Source organism: Puntigrus tetrazona, chromosome 22, assembly GCF_018831695.1.
Source record: "Puntigrus tetrazona isolate hp1 chromosome 22, ASM1883169v1, whole genome shotgun sequence".
Lineage (NCBI taxonomy): Eukaryota > Metazoa > Chordata > Actinopteri > Cypriniformes > Cyprinidae > Puntigrus > Puntigrus tetrazona.
In genome coordinates, this window is record NC_056720.1 from 1,180,403 (window position 1) to 1,197,316 (window position 16,914).

At 38.8% G+C, this 16,914-nt stretch overlaps 1 protein-coding gene across 1 annotated transcript in view; it reads left to right on the top strand.

The window, feature by feature from the left end:
* The window catches only part of LOC122327901, a 359,865-nt gene that overhangs the window by 19,060 nt on the left and 323,891 nt on the right, over positions 1-16,914 (top strand). Inside the window, 4 exon segments of the mRNA XM_043223567.1 lie at positions 1,423-1,593; positions 2,648-2,818; positions 10,952-11,125; positions 12,780-12,950. Of these exon segments, the coding sequence (XP_043079502.1) occupies positions 1,423-1,593; positions 2,648-2,818; positions 10,952-11,125; positions 12,780-12,950 (687 nt within the window).

Genomic DNA, 16,914 nt, shown 5'->3' on the forward strand with positions numbered 1-16,914 from the left:
TTGACGAAGAACCTAGCTGGATGGTGAAGTCATGCTGTGTAGTTGGAGTGGCAGGGAATACAAGCAGCTCAGTCTTTGTCAGGTTGAGCTGTAGATGGTACTCTTGCATCCATGTCGAGATGTCTGCCAGGCAACCCGAGATCCGAGTAGCTACCGTTGGATCGTCTGGATGAAAGAGAGGTAGAGCTGTGTGTCATCGGCGTAGCAGTGGTAGGAGAAGCCGTGAGCCTGTATGATGGGGCCTAGTGATGTAGTGTAAATGGAGAAGAGGAGGGGGACCAAGAACCGATCCCTGAGGAACCCCAGTGACCAGTTGATGTGCTGTGGATACATCTCCTCCCCAGGCCACCCTAAAAACCTACCAGTGAGATAGGATTCGAACCAAGCTTTTACCTGAGTTTCTTTTAATATTTGTTTGCCTTTTGTCTGTCTTTAAAAAAATTACAAAATAAATACATACATAAATACATTTATTTATTTAAGTGTTCAAGCTTTAAAAAGTTGTACTAGGTCTGTTTGTTTTGGGCAGTGTATGATAATCTTTAAATGTTTTGTGAAGCACAGCACACTAAACTGAATCCTGCTTCATTTTGTTTTCTGCAGGTTTTGGGTCCTGCTGCAGATGAAGGCTGTCAGTATGTGACTGGAATTGTGGGTAAAAACCCGTTACTCCTGAAAGAGCTGAATCTGAGTGGACATAAACTAGAGACACACGAGTGAATCAGATCTCTGCTCTACTGCAGAATAAACACTGTCAGATCAACACACTGAAGTGAGTATCTTACAACATTTCACATGTGTTGGAAACTTTTTTGCTTCTTTTTAAGAAGAGACCAGAAGACTATTGGTAAAGCAGTTTTTTTTATTTCGTTGCTGTAGTCATGTGCAAGAAGTCTTGAAGTAATCTTTAAGAAAATCGTCAAGCAATGTCCAAGAAAAAAATCTAACTAAAACTTAGCACAGAGAAGTTTATATGTTTTAAGGAAGGAGTACATAGAGGTGGAGACCACTGAAACAAAAGTATGCAAATACAGAACAGGACCTTAGCCCAGAACAGATGTTCAGTAACTGAATGACAAAAGATTACTGTCTCAGGGTTTGGACTTCCTGCGCTTATATTGTAAATTACAATATACTTTCAGACTGGAAGCTGTGTGTAACTTTTTTATAAATTTGTAATACAACACATTTCACATGACTAGTTATGTTACAGCAGTCTATTGTAATTCTCATTTGAGTCCAACTCCACGCTATAAAGCTTTATCCAGCTGTTTTATCAAGAAAATTTGAATCACTAAAACTCTGATAAATATGCAGTATATTTATGGTTTATGTAATGTATACCAATTAATTTTGCATTTTTGTATTTAATAACTATATTGCACGTATTTAACTCTGTGATTTGATTTATTTCTCCTGTAGGCTAAATGATTGTGGTTTAACAGACAAAAGCTGTTCAGTTCTGGCTTCAGTTCTTGGATCAGATTTCAGTCTGAAAGAGCTGAACATGAACAATAATAATCTGCAGGATTCAGGAGTGAAGCTGCTCTGCACTGGACTGAAGAATATTAATTGTACATTAGAGATACTGAGGTAAGTTCTGTGATAATCCCTAGTACTGTTTCAGCTCAGTGAAATTTATAGTCTTTAGTTCTATGAACTCTACATTTCAGTTCCTACCACAGAATTTCAATATAGTTTCAGAGTGGTCTTTTGTTAGGGGCATTTCTAAACTGTCATTTTCTTGTTTTTCAACCACTTTGAGTTTTTTTTGTTGTTGTTGTGGATCATTTAAATGAAAGACTTTCAGACCTGTTGAGGTTTAATATAATCATGCACTGCATTTTTAATTATTAAATGATTATCTCTGTGATGCGCCTCTTAATATTAGCAATATGTATACATAAAAAGCAATCTGGGTTTAGACCTTATCGGCAGAACAGTCAGTTTCTATAAGACCACATTCAAGATATTCAAAAGCCACTGCTATAATTGCCCTTTTTGCATATTATTCAAATACAGTACAATACTTACACATATTTGTTTGTAAACACATTTAAAAACAGCCAAAGCTGACCAAAGTGCTGTAAAGAGTAGAATAAAAAGTCAGAAATAAGACAAAAACAATACTCAAATTTAAAACACAACAGTATGAAAAAAACAATGTAATGAAAACTGAGTTAATGCACTGTGAATCAACATCACCTACCAGTGAATAGCTCTATTAACTAACATTGTCAAATATTAATAAATACTGTAATTAATGTATTGTTCAAGCTTATTGTAAAGTGTTTCCATACTGTGTATTTGTGTCACGGTAGTGGATTTACAGAGAGAGCACTTAACGAGGAAAAATCTTTAAAAAACTTAAACAGTTGTAATCTTCTATGAACAAAATAAACAGGATATTTACAAGCTGGTGGGCAGGAGAAAAAAAAACACATACATTAAAGATGAAAACTGATGATAAAAACAGAATCAAAGTGGAACTTAAATACACACATGAAGTGACTAAACTAACAAGACACAGCTGATGACAAATTAGACAATTAATAAAGTAGGTCACACATGGCACAGGACAAAACAACAACAAAAGAGTCCATGTGTGACAATTTGTAATTTCTTCCTCTCATGTTGATCATTTTAGGTTGTGTGATTGTGGTTTATCAGAGGAAAGCTGTTCAGCTCTTGCTACAGTCCTGAGATCAAATTGCAGTCTGAAAGAGCTTGACATGAGCAACAATAATCTGCAGGATTCAGGAGTCAAGAAACTCCAGAACGCTTTAGAAAATACAGAATGCACATTGGAGAACCTCAGGTGAATATAATGAACTATTGTAATGGTTTTAATTTGATCAAAATGAAAATATTATTGTAATAATCTTTAAATAAAGTCTTGCTCCTGTCAGATGGTGAATTATTTTTCATTCTTTCTAAGTTGTAGCGATTAAATGAATCGTACAGTATTTTTGTTATTATTTTTATTATTATTATTATTATTATTATTTGTGTGTGTGTGACCAATAAGAAACGTACACGTTATACAAAGCGGACCTAACAGATAAAAGGGGGGCACACAAACGTGTGGGGGTGTGTGTGTGTGTGTGCGTCGGGGGTCAAAGTGCAACTGTCATGGCGGAGGCGACTCATGAGTCGCGAGTGATTCCGATTATTGGTGTTGTACATTTTGATTCTTCAATGCAATGACTGGGGAGACCGGCGATCCTATGTGAATGCTGCGGGAGTTTTGCTGGTGCGATCGTCGAATCTGTGCTTTAGCAGTCCCGCCTGAGGTGTTGTTCATCGGATCGGAGTGTTTGGCGTCTGTGCTTCGGATTGTTCCACAGTCGGAGGATTGGAGGATATCGCTTGTGTTGTGGACGCTGTCGTTGGATCGTCGTCGAGTCTGTGCTTGGGAGTTCCCGCCTGGGGTGCTGTTCATTGGATCTGAGTGTTTGGCGTCTGTGCTTCGAATTGCTCGTAAGATGTCGTAAGAGTGAGCTGATTCCAAATGGATTGAGGTACTCTGCGTTCACTTATATTATTATTAACACGCTTTATCTGAACTTTAATCATATGCGAGCTGAGGCGGAGCCTAGGAGAGCGCACATTGAACATTGGGCACTACTTTACAAACTCGAACAGATAGTATTTGCCCCGACGACACATTGTAACAAACAAATTCACACACAAACACATAAACGCACATTTTATTCATAATTGTTACATTCATAGGTCATAAATGTTGATGGTAAATTTGTGAGTTCTGGGAAATTAAGTCCCTGGGAATTAAAAAGCCTTGTTTTTTTCCCTTTTCTCTTTTCCTCTTTTCTTTTCTTTCTTCTTATGAACTCTGTATAGCCTACTTAAAAGAACTTGAGTGATGTGATCATTTGTCTTGTTTTGGGGAAAATCTGCAATTATACATTTTCACTGAATTTATACGTATATATGTATCTTTTTTCCTCGTGCTTGTTCATGGGTGTGGATTATGTGAGTGTAAACAGTGTGTAACTGGTGGTCAGCTCATTCTGAACTAAACTATTTTGTTGGTGGATTTAATCTGCCTGGCGCCCGAACTAACTTTTCATATTGTGTTTTGTGAATAAAATACGCCACCGTTACATAAGTGGCGCCCGAACAGGGACCAAACGGACTTGAAAGGACTGAATTCGAACTAGAATTGAACTCATGAGTTTTCCTGAACATTAACTTTGAACTTTTACTTGAATTGAACTTTCGTGTGCCTTTGAATTGTTTACTGAAGTGTGAGTACACTAATGAGAAATTGAATTTGCCATTGTTGACCTTTGTGAAATATTGAAGTGTGCTCCCTGTTTAATATGATCACATTTCCTTCAGTGTTTTGGGAAGCAGACTAAAACTAAATAGGACTGTGGTTGTACTGAATAATTAAGTATTTTACACATTGCTTTGCAGGATGTTGCACTGAAATGTAAGAATTATTGTGGGTTACATTTTTGCAGTTAAACGGCAAATTTAATGTATATACAAATACTGACACAAACAATACCCACATCAAAGTGCTTGTGTAGTTATGGCGAGCAACCTTCTTCACCCTCAACTTTTGTTGATATGGACGTTCCAGATGTGTCCACTCCAAATTGGACACTTGCGCAGCATCAGTCACCTCACGTTTCTGCATTCAATGAGTTAGCCATTCAATCAGATCATCCTGTTCAATCTCGAAGCCATGTTCATTTGAAGTATCCTTCAGTAGGTGTCAGGACTCCAGTTCAAACTCATTCACATGAACAAACAGGAGCTGAACCCATGCAGCTATGCTCGTCTGCACTTGGAGTGTCACCTGTTGTGTCACCAACATTGTCTCCATCTTCTGGGGTGCAGTATGATCTACCCATAACCCTGCCAACACCTGGAAGAGGAATTGGTCAACTCAGTACTCAAGCACAAGGTAACTGGGATCAAATGCATGATTTCATGATCAAACAAGGAAAAGCCATAAGTGAACTCACTAAAGAATTGAAATTCATTCAATCCACTTCTGAGAGTCGGTTCAATAAGATGGATGAAAAGGTTGAAGAGGTTAAGCAACAACTTCTCTTGATTTACATTTCTCTGTAAAGAAACCACAAGCTGAAACTGAGTCTGATCAGATGATTAAAGCTATGAAATGTATGATGTCTAAGGAACTCCAGGAAATGGAAAACACTTTGGTTTCAGAGGTGCGTTTTATGGTACAACAGCTCCAATCTGAAATTCAACAGGATGTGAAAGGAATTCAGCAGCAATTACAGCATGAATGTGGTCAATTACTGCATGAAACTCACCAATTGTCTTCAGTTACTGATGGATTGTCCACGAATATGAAAGAACTACAATCAAAAATGGAGGAAAACTTTCATTGTCAAGAAAAAAGAATGGATGATTTAAGCATGAGGACGTACTACTCCTGTTAATCCTTCTCTTTGCCTCCATCTTCTTTAAATTCTCCAGTCGTTGCTGCTCCCATGGTTAAAAATGATCATATCAAAATAAGCTTCCCTACGTATGGAAAACCATCTGATGATCCAGATCCATTGCTTTATATAACACGTTGTGAAGACTTTCTTGCTTTACATCCTTTAGTGGATACAGACATTTTAGCCACGTTCAGAACCGTGTTATCTGGAACTGCTCGGGATTGGTGGGAAGTTGTAAGGACATCTGTCACCACATGGAGTGAGTTCCAATCTGTTTTTCTTGCTGCTTTTTTGGCTGAGGATTATGAAGACGAGTTAGCTGAACGTGTTCGTCACAGGATCCAAGGAGAGAAGGAGTCAATTAGGGATTTCGCCTTTACTTATAGAGCCCTCTGTAAAAGATGGAAACCAAGTTTAACTGAGGTAGACATTGTTAAGATGATTCTTAAAAACATAAAACCATATCTGGCCAGTCATCTTCGTAGCCATGTCACTACTGTAGAAGAGCTAGTTCGTCTGGGTCACCAACTGGAGAGAGATCATGAACAACAGAAACAGTGTGATGAGAAAATTGCTGTGAAGCCCAATATAATGCCATCTAAAGGAGTTGCTGCTTCCCAGGCCACTGTGCAATGTTGGCGGTGTAAAGGATTTCATGCACCTGGTGTTTGTCCTTACTTCACTTCTCCTCAACTTACCCAGACTTCAGGTCACCAACTACAGAGTAACAAACGAAACTTTCACCCTTCTAAACAGCCTGGTCAACCTTCAAACAATTCCATTACTTCTACATCCACAAAGAACTCTCGAGCAGGTCCAGATAAGTCTGATTCCACCTTTCCAGTTCCAAGGACGGGTGCTAGCCCTGGAAATCCTGTTAGTGTACCTCAACAGTTAATTGTCCCGGTTACCATTGGTTCATGGACAGGAAAAGCCATTGTTGATACTGGCGCAAGCTATACACTTGTTCATGAAACTCTCTGGAAAACCCTTGCTTTGTCAGGCAGTGATCTCCAACCTTGGACATTTGGACCTCTATATTTGGCCAATGGAGAAGCAGAAGTTCCTCTGGGATGGGTGAACATCTCCATTCGTCTCCATGATCAAGAGTTCACCATACCAGTTGCTGTTTTAGCGCCCAAAGCTTTGGCTTACGCAGTCGTACTGGGTTTGGATTTTATTTTTTTCAGTGGGTTACTGATAAATGTTACTGACAAGAGTTACACCTTTAAATCTGCTCCAGATGTGAATTATTTATTTCAACTAGGCAGTGCAAGTGTGCCGGAAACTGGACTTGGGAAAGGAAGGCACCAAGTGAATTCTAGTCGTACTATCTCTCTTTTGAGTTCAATTCCTCCTCCCCAACCTACAGTTATGTTCAGCGTGGATGACCAGGATATACGGAACTTCGTTGACAATGCTGTAGAGGAAGCTCATTTATCCGCTGAGGGTAAAGGTCAGTTACGTTATATTCTTGAGACTAATTCACAGGTATGTACACTCAGTTTGGGTCGTACTGATGTTCTTCAACATCGTATTTACCTCACCCAACAAGTACCAATAAAACAGCGACCATATCGCATGTCTCCTACCAAACAACATGTTGTGGAAAAACAGCTGCAAGAAATGTTGGATGCAGGCATAGTATCACCTTCACATTCAGGCTGGGCATCACCTGTCGTATTAGTACCTAAAAAGGATGGGAGTCTTCGTTTTTGTGTTGATTACCGTAAGGTAAATGCAGTTACAGAAAGTGATGCCTACCCACTACCAAATATGGCAGGAATTTTGGAGTCTCTTTCTGGTGCTACGATTTTTCTTCTATTGACTTAAATAGTGGATACTGGCAGGTGACTATGGACCCTTTAAGTACAGCAGTAACTGCATTCATCACACCTTTGGATTATTCCATTTTAATGTTATGCCGTTTGGTTTGAAAAATGCTCCAGCTTCTTTCCAAAGGTTGATGGAAATCGTTTTGGGTGAATTACGTGGCCACAATTGCTTTGTCTATATAGATGATCATCTATTCTCCCACTGTTGAACAGCACTTATTTGACATTCAGAGTGTTCTCAACAAGTTGAAAAAAGCCGGTCTGACAATCAACCTTAAGAAAAGCAAATTCTGCTTGCAGGAATTGACATTCCTGGGTCATGTCGTGAACATTCAAGGCATCTCTGCTGATCCTAGCAAAGTTGAAGCCATTCGATCCTATTTCCAGTCCCAAGAAACCTCAAAGAAGTCCAAAGGTTTCTTGGTTTAACGGTTGGTACCATCGTTTTGTTCCTCATTTTACCCAGATTGCTGAACCACTTAATTCTCTGAAAAAGAAGTGCAAGGAATTCCAATGGACCCCACAGTGCCAACAAGCCTTTGAACAACTTAAGAATTGCTTGATCACTCCCCCCATTCTGGGACACCCAAATTTACAACACCCTTTCATTGTCTACACTGACGCGAGTGAAACCGGATTGGGTGCAGTGCTGACACAGAAGGATTATGGGAAAAGAGGTGGTTATAGCTTATGCTAGCAGAGCTTTAAACCATGCGGAAGAAAATTATTCTGTGACTGAGAAGGAGTGTTTGGCAGTTGTTTGGGCCCTTGAGAAGTGGCAGCATTATCTCGAACACAAGCTGTTTACTGTTGTGACTGACCATTCCGCACTACAGTGGGTAATGGACTCCACCAAGACTTCCAGTCGGCTGATCAGATGGGCTCTACGCTTACAGAGATTTGATTTTATTGTTGAATACAGGAAAGGTAAACTTAATGTGGCACCTGATGCACTCTCTCGAATTCACAGTGTTAACTGCAACCTGTACACTAGTCAAAAAGAGCCAGATGAATTTCCAATCTCTATGGAGAAGATCTGGGAAGAACAACATCAAGACGTGGTCATCATGAAAATATTCCAGGATATGGCGAAAGGTGATGTCAATCTGAAAGAGCAGTATGAGGTACTGGAAGACAAACTTTATCGTAAAGTTTATCTGGATGATAAGTTGCATTTTCGAATATGCATTCCTAGTAACCTCATTCACCAGATTCTTCAGTACTATCATGCCAGCCCCTTGAGTGGTCATGGAGGAGTATACAAGACCTATAAAAGGATCCAAGAGGTGGCCTATTGGCATGGGATGTGGAGTGATGTAAGGAAATGGGTAAAGAGATGTGTGAAATGTCAACAGTTTAAGACTGTCAATCAAAAAGCTGCTGGAAAATTACAACACACTATGGTCACTCACCCTAATGAAATGCTGGGGTGGATATCATGGGGCCTTTGCCATCTAGTTCCAGCCGACATCAATATCTTCTGGTCTTCATTGATTATTTCTCTCGCTGGGTGGAGATGTTCCCATGCGTAATGCCACAGCTCAAACAGTCGCTGCAATTTTCAGGAAAGAAATTCTGACCCGGTGGGGGTGTGCCTGATTTTGTGTTATCTGATCGAGGAACACAATTTATGTCATCTGTCTTTAAGGAGATTTGTGAGAAATGGAAGGTAACTCCCAAGTTGACCACAGCATACCATCCTCAGACGAATATGACTGAGAGAGTCAACCGCACACTTAAATGCATGATTGCTGCATACCTGGATGAGAATCACAGCAAGTGGGACCAGCATTTACCTGAGTTCAGATTCGCCCTGAATTCTGCCGTCCAAGAAACCGTAGGTATGACTCCAGCGGAACTGCAACTAGGAAGGAAGCTGCAGAGTCCAATGGACAAACTCCTTCGAGACCAGAGTTTTAAGCCAGATATGTCTGGATATGATGTGGTTCATGATATCAAACAGCTCCAGCTTAAAGCGATTGCGAACAGTAAAAGAGCTCTTGTACGACAAACAAGGAATTACAACAAAAATCGAAGGGAGCTAACATTTAAGGAACAAGATCGTGTGTGGATTAGGAACTTTCCTCAGTCGAGTGCTAAAGACAAATTTACTGCCAAGTTAGCCACAAAATGGAAAGGTCCCTACCGGATTATCCAGAAGTTGGGTCCACTTAATTACCGTGTGGCACAGGAGACTACAGGCGATCATGTCCACACAGCCCATGTGTAACATGAAACCGTGCTACCCCACGGCAGAAGAACTAGAGATTCAAAATAAGGAAAAACTTTTGCAAATATTTCAGGAAACTTCAGAGGATGAAGAAGAATTTCTAGGATTCTGATTGAGTAACCAGGAAGATTTTTTTTTTTTTTTTTTTTTTTCCAAGGGAGGGGGAATGTAGCGATTAAATGAATCGTACAGTATTTTTGTTATTATTTTTATTATTATTATTATTATTATTATTATTTGTGTGTGTGTGACCAATAAGAAACGCATTACACGTTATACAAAGCGGACCTAACAGATAAAGGGGGGCACACAAACGTGTGGGGGTGTGTGTGTGTGTGTGTGCGTCGGGGTCAAAGTGCAACTGTCATGGCGGAGGCGACTCATGAGTCGCGAGTGATTCCGATTATTGGTGTTGTACATTTTGATTCTTCAATGCAATGACTGGGGAGACGGCGATCCTATGTGAATGCTGCGGGAGTTTTGCTGGTGCGATCGTCGAATCTGTGCTTTAGCAGTCCCGCCTGAGGTGTTGTTCATCGGATCGGAGTGTTTGGCGTCTGTGCTTCGGATTGTTCCACAGTCGGAGGATTGGAGGATATCGCTTGTGTTGTGGACGCTGTGTCGTTGGATCGTCGTCGAGTTTGTGCTTGGGAGTTCCGCCTGGGGTGCTGTTCATTGGATCTGAGTGTTTGGCGTCTGTGCTTCGGATTGCTCGTAAGATGTCGTAAGAGTGAGCTGATTCCAAATGGATTGAGGTACTCTGCGTTCACTTATATTATTATTAACACGCTTTATCTGAACTTTAATCATATGCGAGCTGAGGCGGAGCCTAGGAGAGCGCACATTGAACATTGGGCACTACTTTACAAACTCGAACAGATAGCATTTGCCCTGACGACACATTGTAACAAACAAATTCACACACAAACACATAAACGCACATTTTATTCATAATTGTTACATTCATAGGTCATAAATGTTGATGGTAAATTTGTGAGTTCTGGGAAATTAAGTCCCTGGGAATTAAAAAGCCTTGTTTTTTTCCCTTTTCTCTTTTCCTCTTTTCTTTTCTTTCTTCTTATGAACTCTGTATAGCCTACTTAAAAGAACTTGAGTGATGTGATCATTTGTCTTGTTTTGGGGAAAATCTGCAATTATACATTTTCACTGAATTTATACGTATATATGTATCTTTTTTCCTCGTGCTTGTTCATGGGTGTGGATTATGTGAGTGTAAACAGTGTGTAACTGGTGGTCAGCTCATTCTGAACTAAACTATTTTGTTGGTGGATTTAATCTGCCTGGCGCTTGAACTAACTTTTCATATTGTGTTTTGTGAATAAAATACGCCACCGTTACAAAGTAGAAGGAGAAAGCAATTAAACCTTTTTGTAGAATTATTAATTATATATCTTTCAATATAATAAAATCCTTTTTTTTAGACTCTCAGACTGCAGTATCAGTGAAGAAGGTTATAAAGCTCTGTCTTCAGCCCTGAGATCAAACCCTTCACACCTGATAGAGCTGGATCTCATAGGAAATGATCCTGGATCATCAGGAGTGAAGGAGCTCAGTGATTTACTTCAGGATCCTAACTGTCAACTAAACACACTGAGGTGAGGCCAGTGGTGTAACTACAGGCAGTGCACACGTACTAAATTAATATTTCTAGAAATATCAAAAAATACAATGCGGCATCATCTTGTGTCCTTTAGTGTTCTAGAGGTGGAGCTTTTGTCAAGCATTACTGAGGATTCGGCTTCTAATCCACCCCTTTGTGTAGTTTTTCTAGTTTTTTTATTAAACCCTGAAATATCACATGGTCTTAAGTATTCAGACCCTTTGCTGTGACACTTATATATTTAACTCAGGTGCTGTCCATTTCTTCTGATCATCCTTGACATGGTTCTACACCTTCATTTGAGTTAAGCTGTGTTTGATTTTACTGATTGGACTTTATTAGGAAAGCCACACACCTGTCTATATAAGAACTTACAGCTCACAGTGCATGTCAGAGTATATGAGAATCATGAGGTCAAAGGAACTGCTTGAAGAGCTCAGAGACTTAAGGTTCGCAGTGGCCTCCATAATATTTAAATGAAAGATGTTTGGGATGACCAGAACCCTTCTTAGAGCTGGCATTCTGGCCAAACTGAGCTTTTGAGAAGTGCCTTGCTGAAAGAGGTAAAGAAGAACCCAAAGATCTCTATGGCTGAGCTCCAGAGATGCAGTCAGGAGATGGGAGAAAGTTGTAGAAATTCAACTATCACTGCAGCCCTCCACCAGTCCGGGCTTTATGGCAGAGTGGCCTGCCAGAAGCCACTCCTCAGTGGAAGACACATGAAAGCCAGCATTGGGTTTGCTAAGATGGTGAGAAATAAGATTCTCTGGTCTGATGAGACGAAGATAGAACTATTGGCCTTAATTCTAAGTGGTATGTGTGGCAAAAACCAGGCACTGCTCATCACCTGTCCAATACAGTCCCAAGTGTGAAGCATGGTGGTGGGGGAGCATCAGGTGGTGGCAGAAAGAACTAGAGAGGATCTGCAAGGAGGAATGGCAGAGGATCCCCAAATCCATTTCCCAAAAAGACTCATGGCTGTATTAGATCAAAAGGGTGCTTATAATTAATACTGAGTTTATGCTTGGTTTGAATACTTAGGACCATGTGATATTTCAGTTTTTCATTTTTAATAAATATGCAAAAATGTCAACAATTCAGTTTTTTTCTGTCAATATGGGGTGCTCTGTGTACAATAAGGAAAACAACTGAAAAAAATAAAGCCAATGACTGCAATATAACAGAGTGAAACATTTAAGGAGGTCTGAGTACTTTCTGTACCCACTGTATGTACTGTATAATGGTGTTTATTAAACTGTTATAAATTATATTAATGGTTTTATGATTTGGTTGTATTTGTTCAATTTATGGCACAATAAGTAACTGTGCATCAATTTGTGCTGAAAATCTTTTCTAAAATACATTTTTAGTGAGACTATCTTAACATCTTTTCAATGAACAAATCACCAAAATCTGTTATTTATCGAGGGGTGTCTAAACTTTTGCATAAGATTGTGCATGTGTGTAATATATATATATATATATATATATATATATATATATATATATATATATATATATATATATATATATATATAAATATAAAATGCAGTATACTTATGTTTAATAATTGGTATCAATTAAATTTTTATATTTACAAAATATATTACATGTATCTAACTCTGTGATTTGATTTATTTGTCTTGTAGGCTAAATGATTGTGGTTTAACAGACAAAAGCTGTTCAGCTCTGGCTTCAGTTCTTGAATCAGATTCCAGTCTGAAAGAGCTGAACATGAACAATAATAATCTGCAGGATTCAGGAGTGAAGCTGCTCTGCACTGGACTGAAGAATGCTAATTGTACATTAAAGATACTGAGGTAAGTTCTGTGACAATCTCTAGGTTTAATTAGAACTCACATACATCTTTTAACATGGACCTAGATAATGTGCCAAATAATTAAGGACAGAACTGCTTGAGCTTAGTGTATTTGATAGGCTTTAATCCTCTAAGCAGATAATTGTGACAAAACCTCATACTTGTTAAAATAGACTTCAGTTCCTATGGTGAATATGGTGCAATATTTTATTTGTATTCCCAAATACTAAATGGCAGACATATAGTACTTTGATTCTAGATGATCACCATGATCCTATGCAAAGTGTTTGAGAAACCATGAGAAATATTTCTGTAAGCAGCACTAGCTCTATTGATCCAGCCAGAGCGGCTCTGATGGGACAGGCCTCGGAATAACTATCTATTATTTCATGAATATTACTGATGAACTGATCAAAATATAAGATACTGTTCATGTGTGTTTTATTACTAGTGTATGAATGTAGTCATAAATGCACTTTTATAATGTTTTATTGTTGTTTTCTCTTTTCTAATCTTTTTGGAATGAAGATTAAAAATAGCATGCCAATAAGTTCAAACATCCATTATATATATATATATATATATATATATATATATATATATATATATATATATATATATATATATATATATATATATAGCTATTATTTTCCTTATATAATATTTATTATTTTGTACTTATTACTAATTAACTATTCATAAAGTATACTACTGTTCATATGGGTTTTACCATTTATTTAAAATAATAAATTAACACTTCTGTTTTATTGTCTGTTTTCTATTGTCTGCTAATTTAGAATGAGGATAAAACATTTTGAACTTCAATTCAAATATCCTGAATATTATGAATGTTATGAAACTCGGGATGGACCATCCCCTGATAACTTCATAACAGGCAAATTACATTAGTATATTTACAGCCCACACAAACGTTCGACCATTCCCACCATTTTTTTAATTTACAGTAGATCTCTATCTTTAAGTCCTTTCAAGCCACAAGCTTTTGAAAACCTAGCTCCTAAAGGTTTAATTCCAGCATGAACTCTATATTTCAGTTCCTACCTCAGAATTTCAATGTGGTTTAAGAGTGGACTTATGTTATGGCATTTCAAAACATAAATGTTCTTGTTTTATACTTGCATCATTTGGATGAAAAACTCCAGAACACTTTAGAATATAAAGAATGCACATTGGAGAAACTCAGGTCAATGTAATGAACTAGTGTTTGGTTTTAATGGCGACGTTCTCTTCTGATCAAAAGAAAAATATTACTGTAATAATCTTTAAAAAAAGTCATTCAAATTAATATTTGCAGTAATATTAATTATATAACCTGAATATGATAAAAACCTTTTTAGACTCTCAGATTGCAGTATCAGTGAAGAAGGTTATAAAGCTCTGTCTTCAGCCCTGAGATCAAACCCTTCACACCTGATAGAGCTGGATCTCATAGGAAATGATCCTGGATCATCAGGAGTGAAGGAGCTCAGTGATTTACTTCAGGATCCTAACTGTCGACTAAACACACTGAGGTGAGTTGTATATATAAATATTATATTATAATATTTAGGTGCAGCTGCTGTTGTTTTGATGATGAATGTCAACACAGTTGTGTTAAAAGTTATAGGTTACTCAGAAATTTTGTGTGGGATTCAGTAGTTTGGGGCAATAATTAATATTTATGATTGTGGATATTTCTCATGAAAAATATTCAGTGTGGCTAATTATTTTGATTGTGTGAATGATACTGAATGCACTGCACATTAATTTCCATCAAGATCAGATTCACAACACTGTAGATCTACTACAGCAGATCTATATCACGTTTGAAGCTTCTTCTCATAATGAGCAGAATTTCTGCTGTATCAACACAGACATCAGTTAAATACAACTATCCAGAGATGGCCTGAACTCAGATCATATTCTCTGTTAGTGGATCAGTAATGTCACGCATGAGCGGTCTGAGGCGTGCATGGATCAATATGCAGGCTTTTATTAAACGAAGGCATGGTCAAAACAGGCAGGCATCAAACAGGGCAAACAGATGTATAAGAGGCGAGGCAATAACAAAATCCAGAAACAGGCGAAGGTCAGGTCAGGCAGCAAACAATCAGAGAATCAGAAGACAGGCAGGGTCAAAACCAAGGAATCTATAACTAGGCAAACACAAGGATACTAGGAACAACAATCTAAAAGGCGAACAGCGAACAATGCAACCTGCATATAGTCCTGGAACAGGAAGTAGCAGCAGAGCGACAAGTAATCAAGTGTTTGGTGAATTCTGCTTCATATTTATAGAAAGAGCCAGCATTAAAAACTAAATATATCAACAAGCTAGTTATTGCTTTTTTTATCTCCTGCATAAAAACAAGAAAGATCTTGAGAATTTTAAGAAACGTGATCTAGTGAGCTTTTACATTTACATTTACATTTACATTTAGTCATTTTACAGACGCTTTTATCCAAAGCGACTTACAATTGAGAGTACAACAGCGATTCATTTTTTGAGAGACAAACAGACAGAGTAAGTGCTTATAACACCCAGTCACAGGGAGTGTTCAAATTAGTACATGCCAGAAGGGAAGGAATAAACAAGGGGATGAGAAGAGAGACAGAGACAGTGAGAGTTTTTTTTTTTTTTTTTTTTTTTATGATGAGGGTCAGGTATTGCTGAAAGATGTGAGTTTTCAGCAGTTTCTTAAAGATTGACAGAGATCCAGCATTCGGATATGTACGGGAAGATCGTTCCACCAGCCAGGAACAGAGAACGAGAAAGTTCTGGAGAGTGATTTCGAGCCTCTTTGAGATGGTACCAGCAGATCTCAGACTTCTAGAGGGTGTGTAGATTTGTAATAGTGAGTGGAAGTAGACCGGTGCCGAGTCTGTGGTTGTTCTATATGCAAGCATCAGTGCCTTGAACTTGATGCGAGCTGCAATCGGTAGCCAATGTAAGGAGATAAAGAGAGGTGTAACATGGGTTTTCTTGGGCTCATTGAATACCAGCCGTGCCGCTGCATTCTGAATCATTTGTAGAGGTTTTATTGTGTTCGATGGAAGTCCAGCCAGAAGAGCATTGCAGTAGTCCAGTCTAGAAATGACAAGGGCCTGGACAAGTAGCTGTGCAGCTTGCTCTGTTAGAAAGGGCCTGATCTTTCTGATGTTGTGTAGTGCAAACCTGCAGGATCGAGCAGTCTTTGCAATGTGATCTTTGAAGGTTAGTTGGTCATCGAGGATTACACCAAGATTTCTGACTGAGGTTGATGGGGTAATTGACGAAGAACCTAGCTGGATGGTGAAGTCATGCTGTGTAGTTGGAGTGGCAGGGGAATACAAGCAGCTCAGTCTTTGTCAGGTTGAGCTGTAGATGGTACTCTTGCATCCATGTCGAGATGTCCGCCAGGCAACCCGAGATCCGAGTAGCTACCGTTGGATCGTCTGGATGAAAAGAGAGGTAGAGCTGTGTGTCATCGGCGTAGCAGTGGTAGGAGAAGCCGTGAGCCTGTATGATGGGGCCTAGTGATGTAGTGTAAATGGAGAAGAGGAGGGGGACCAAGAACCGATCCCTGAGGAACCCCAGTGACCAGTTGATGTGCTGTGGATACATCTCCTCCCCAGGCCACCCTAAAAACCTACCAGTGAGATAGGATTCGAACCAAGCTTTTACCTGAGTTTCTTTTAATATTTGTTTGCCTTTTGTCTGTCTTTAAAAAATTACAAAATAAATACATACATAAATACATTTATTTATTTAAGTGTTCAAGCTTTAAAAAGTTGTACTAGGTCTGTTTGTTTTGGGTAGTGTATGATAATCTTTAAATGTTTTGTGAAGCAGAGCACACTAAACTGAATCCTGCTTCATCTTGTATTCTGCAGGTTTTTGGGTCCTGCTGCAGATGAAGGCTGTCAGTATGTGACTGGAATTGTGGGTAAAACCCGTTACTCCTGAAAGAGCTGAATCTGAGTGG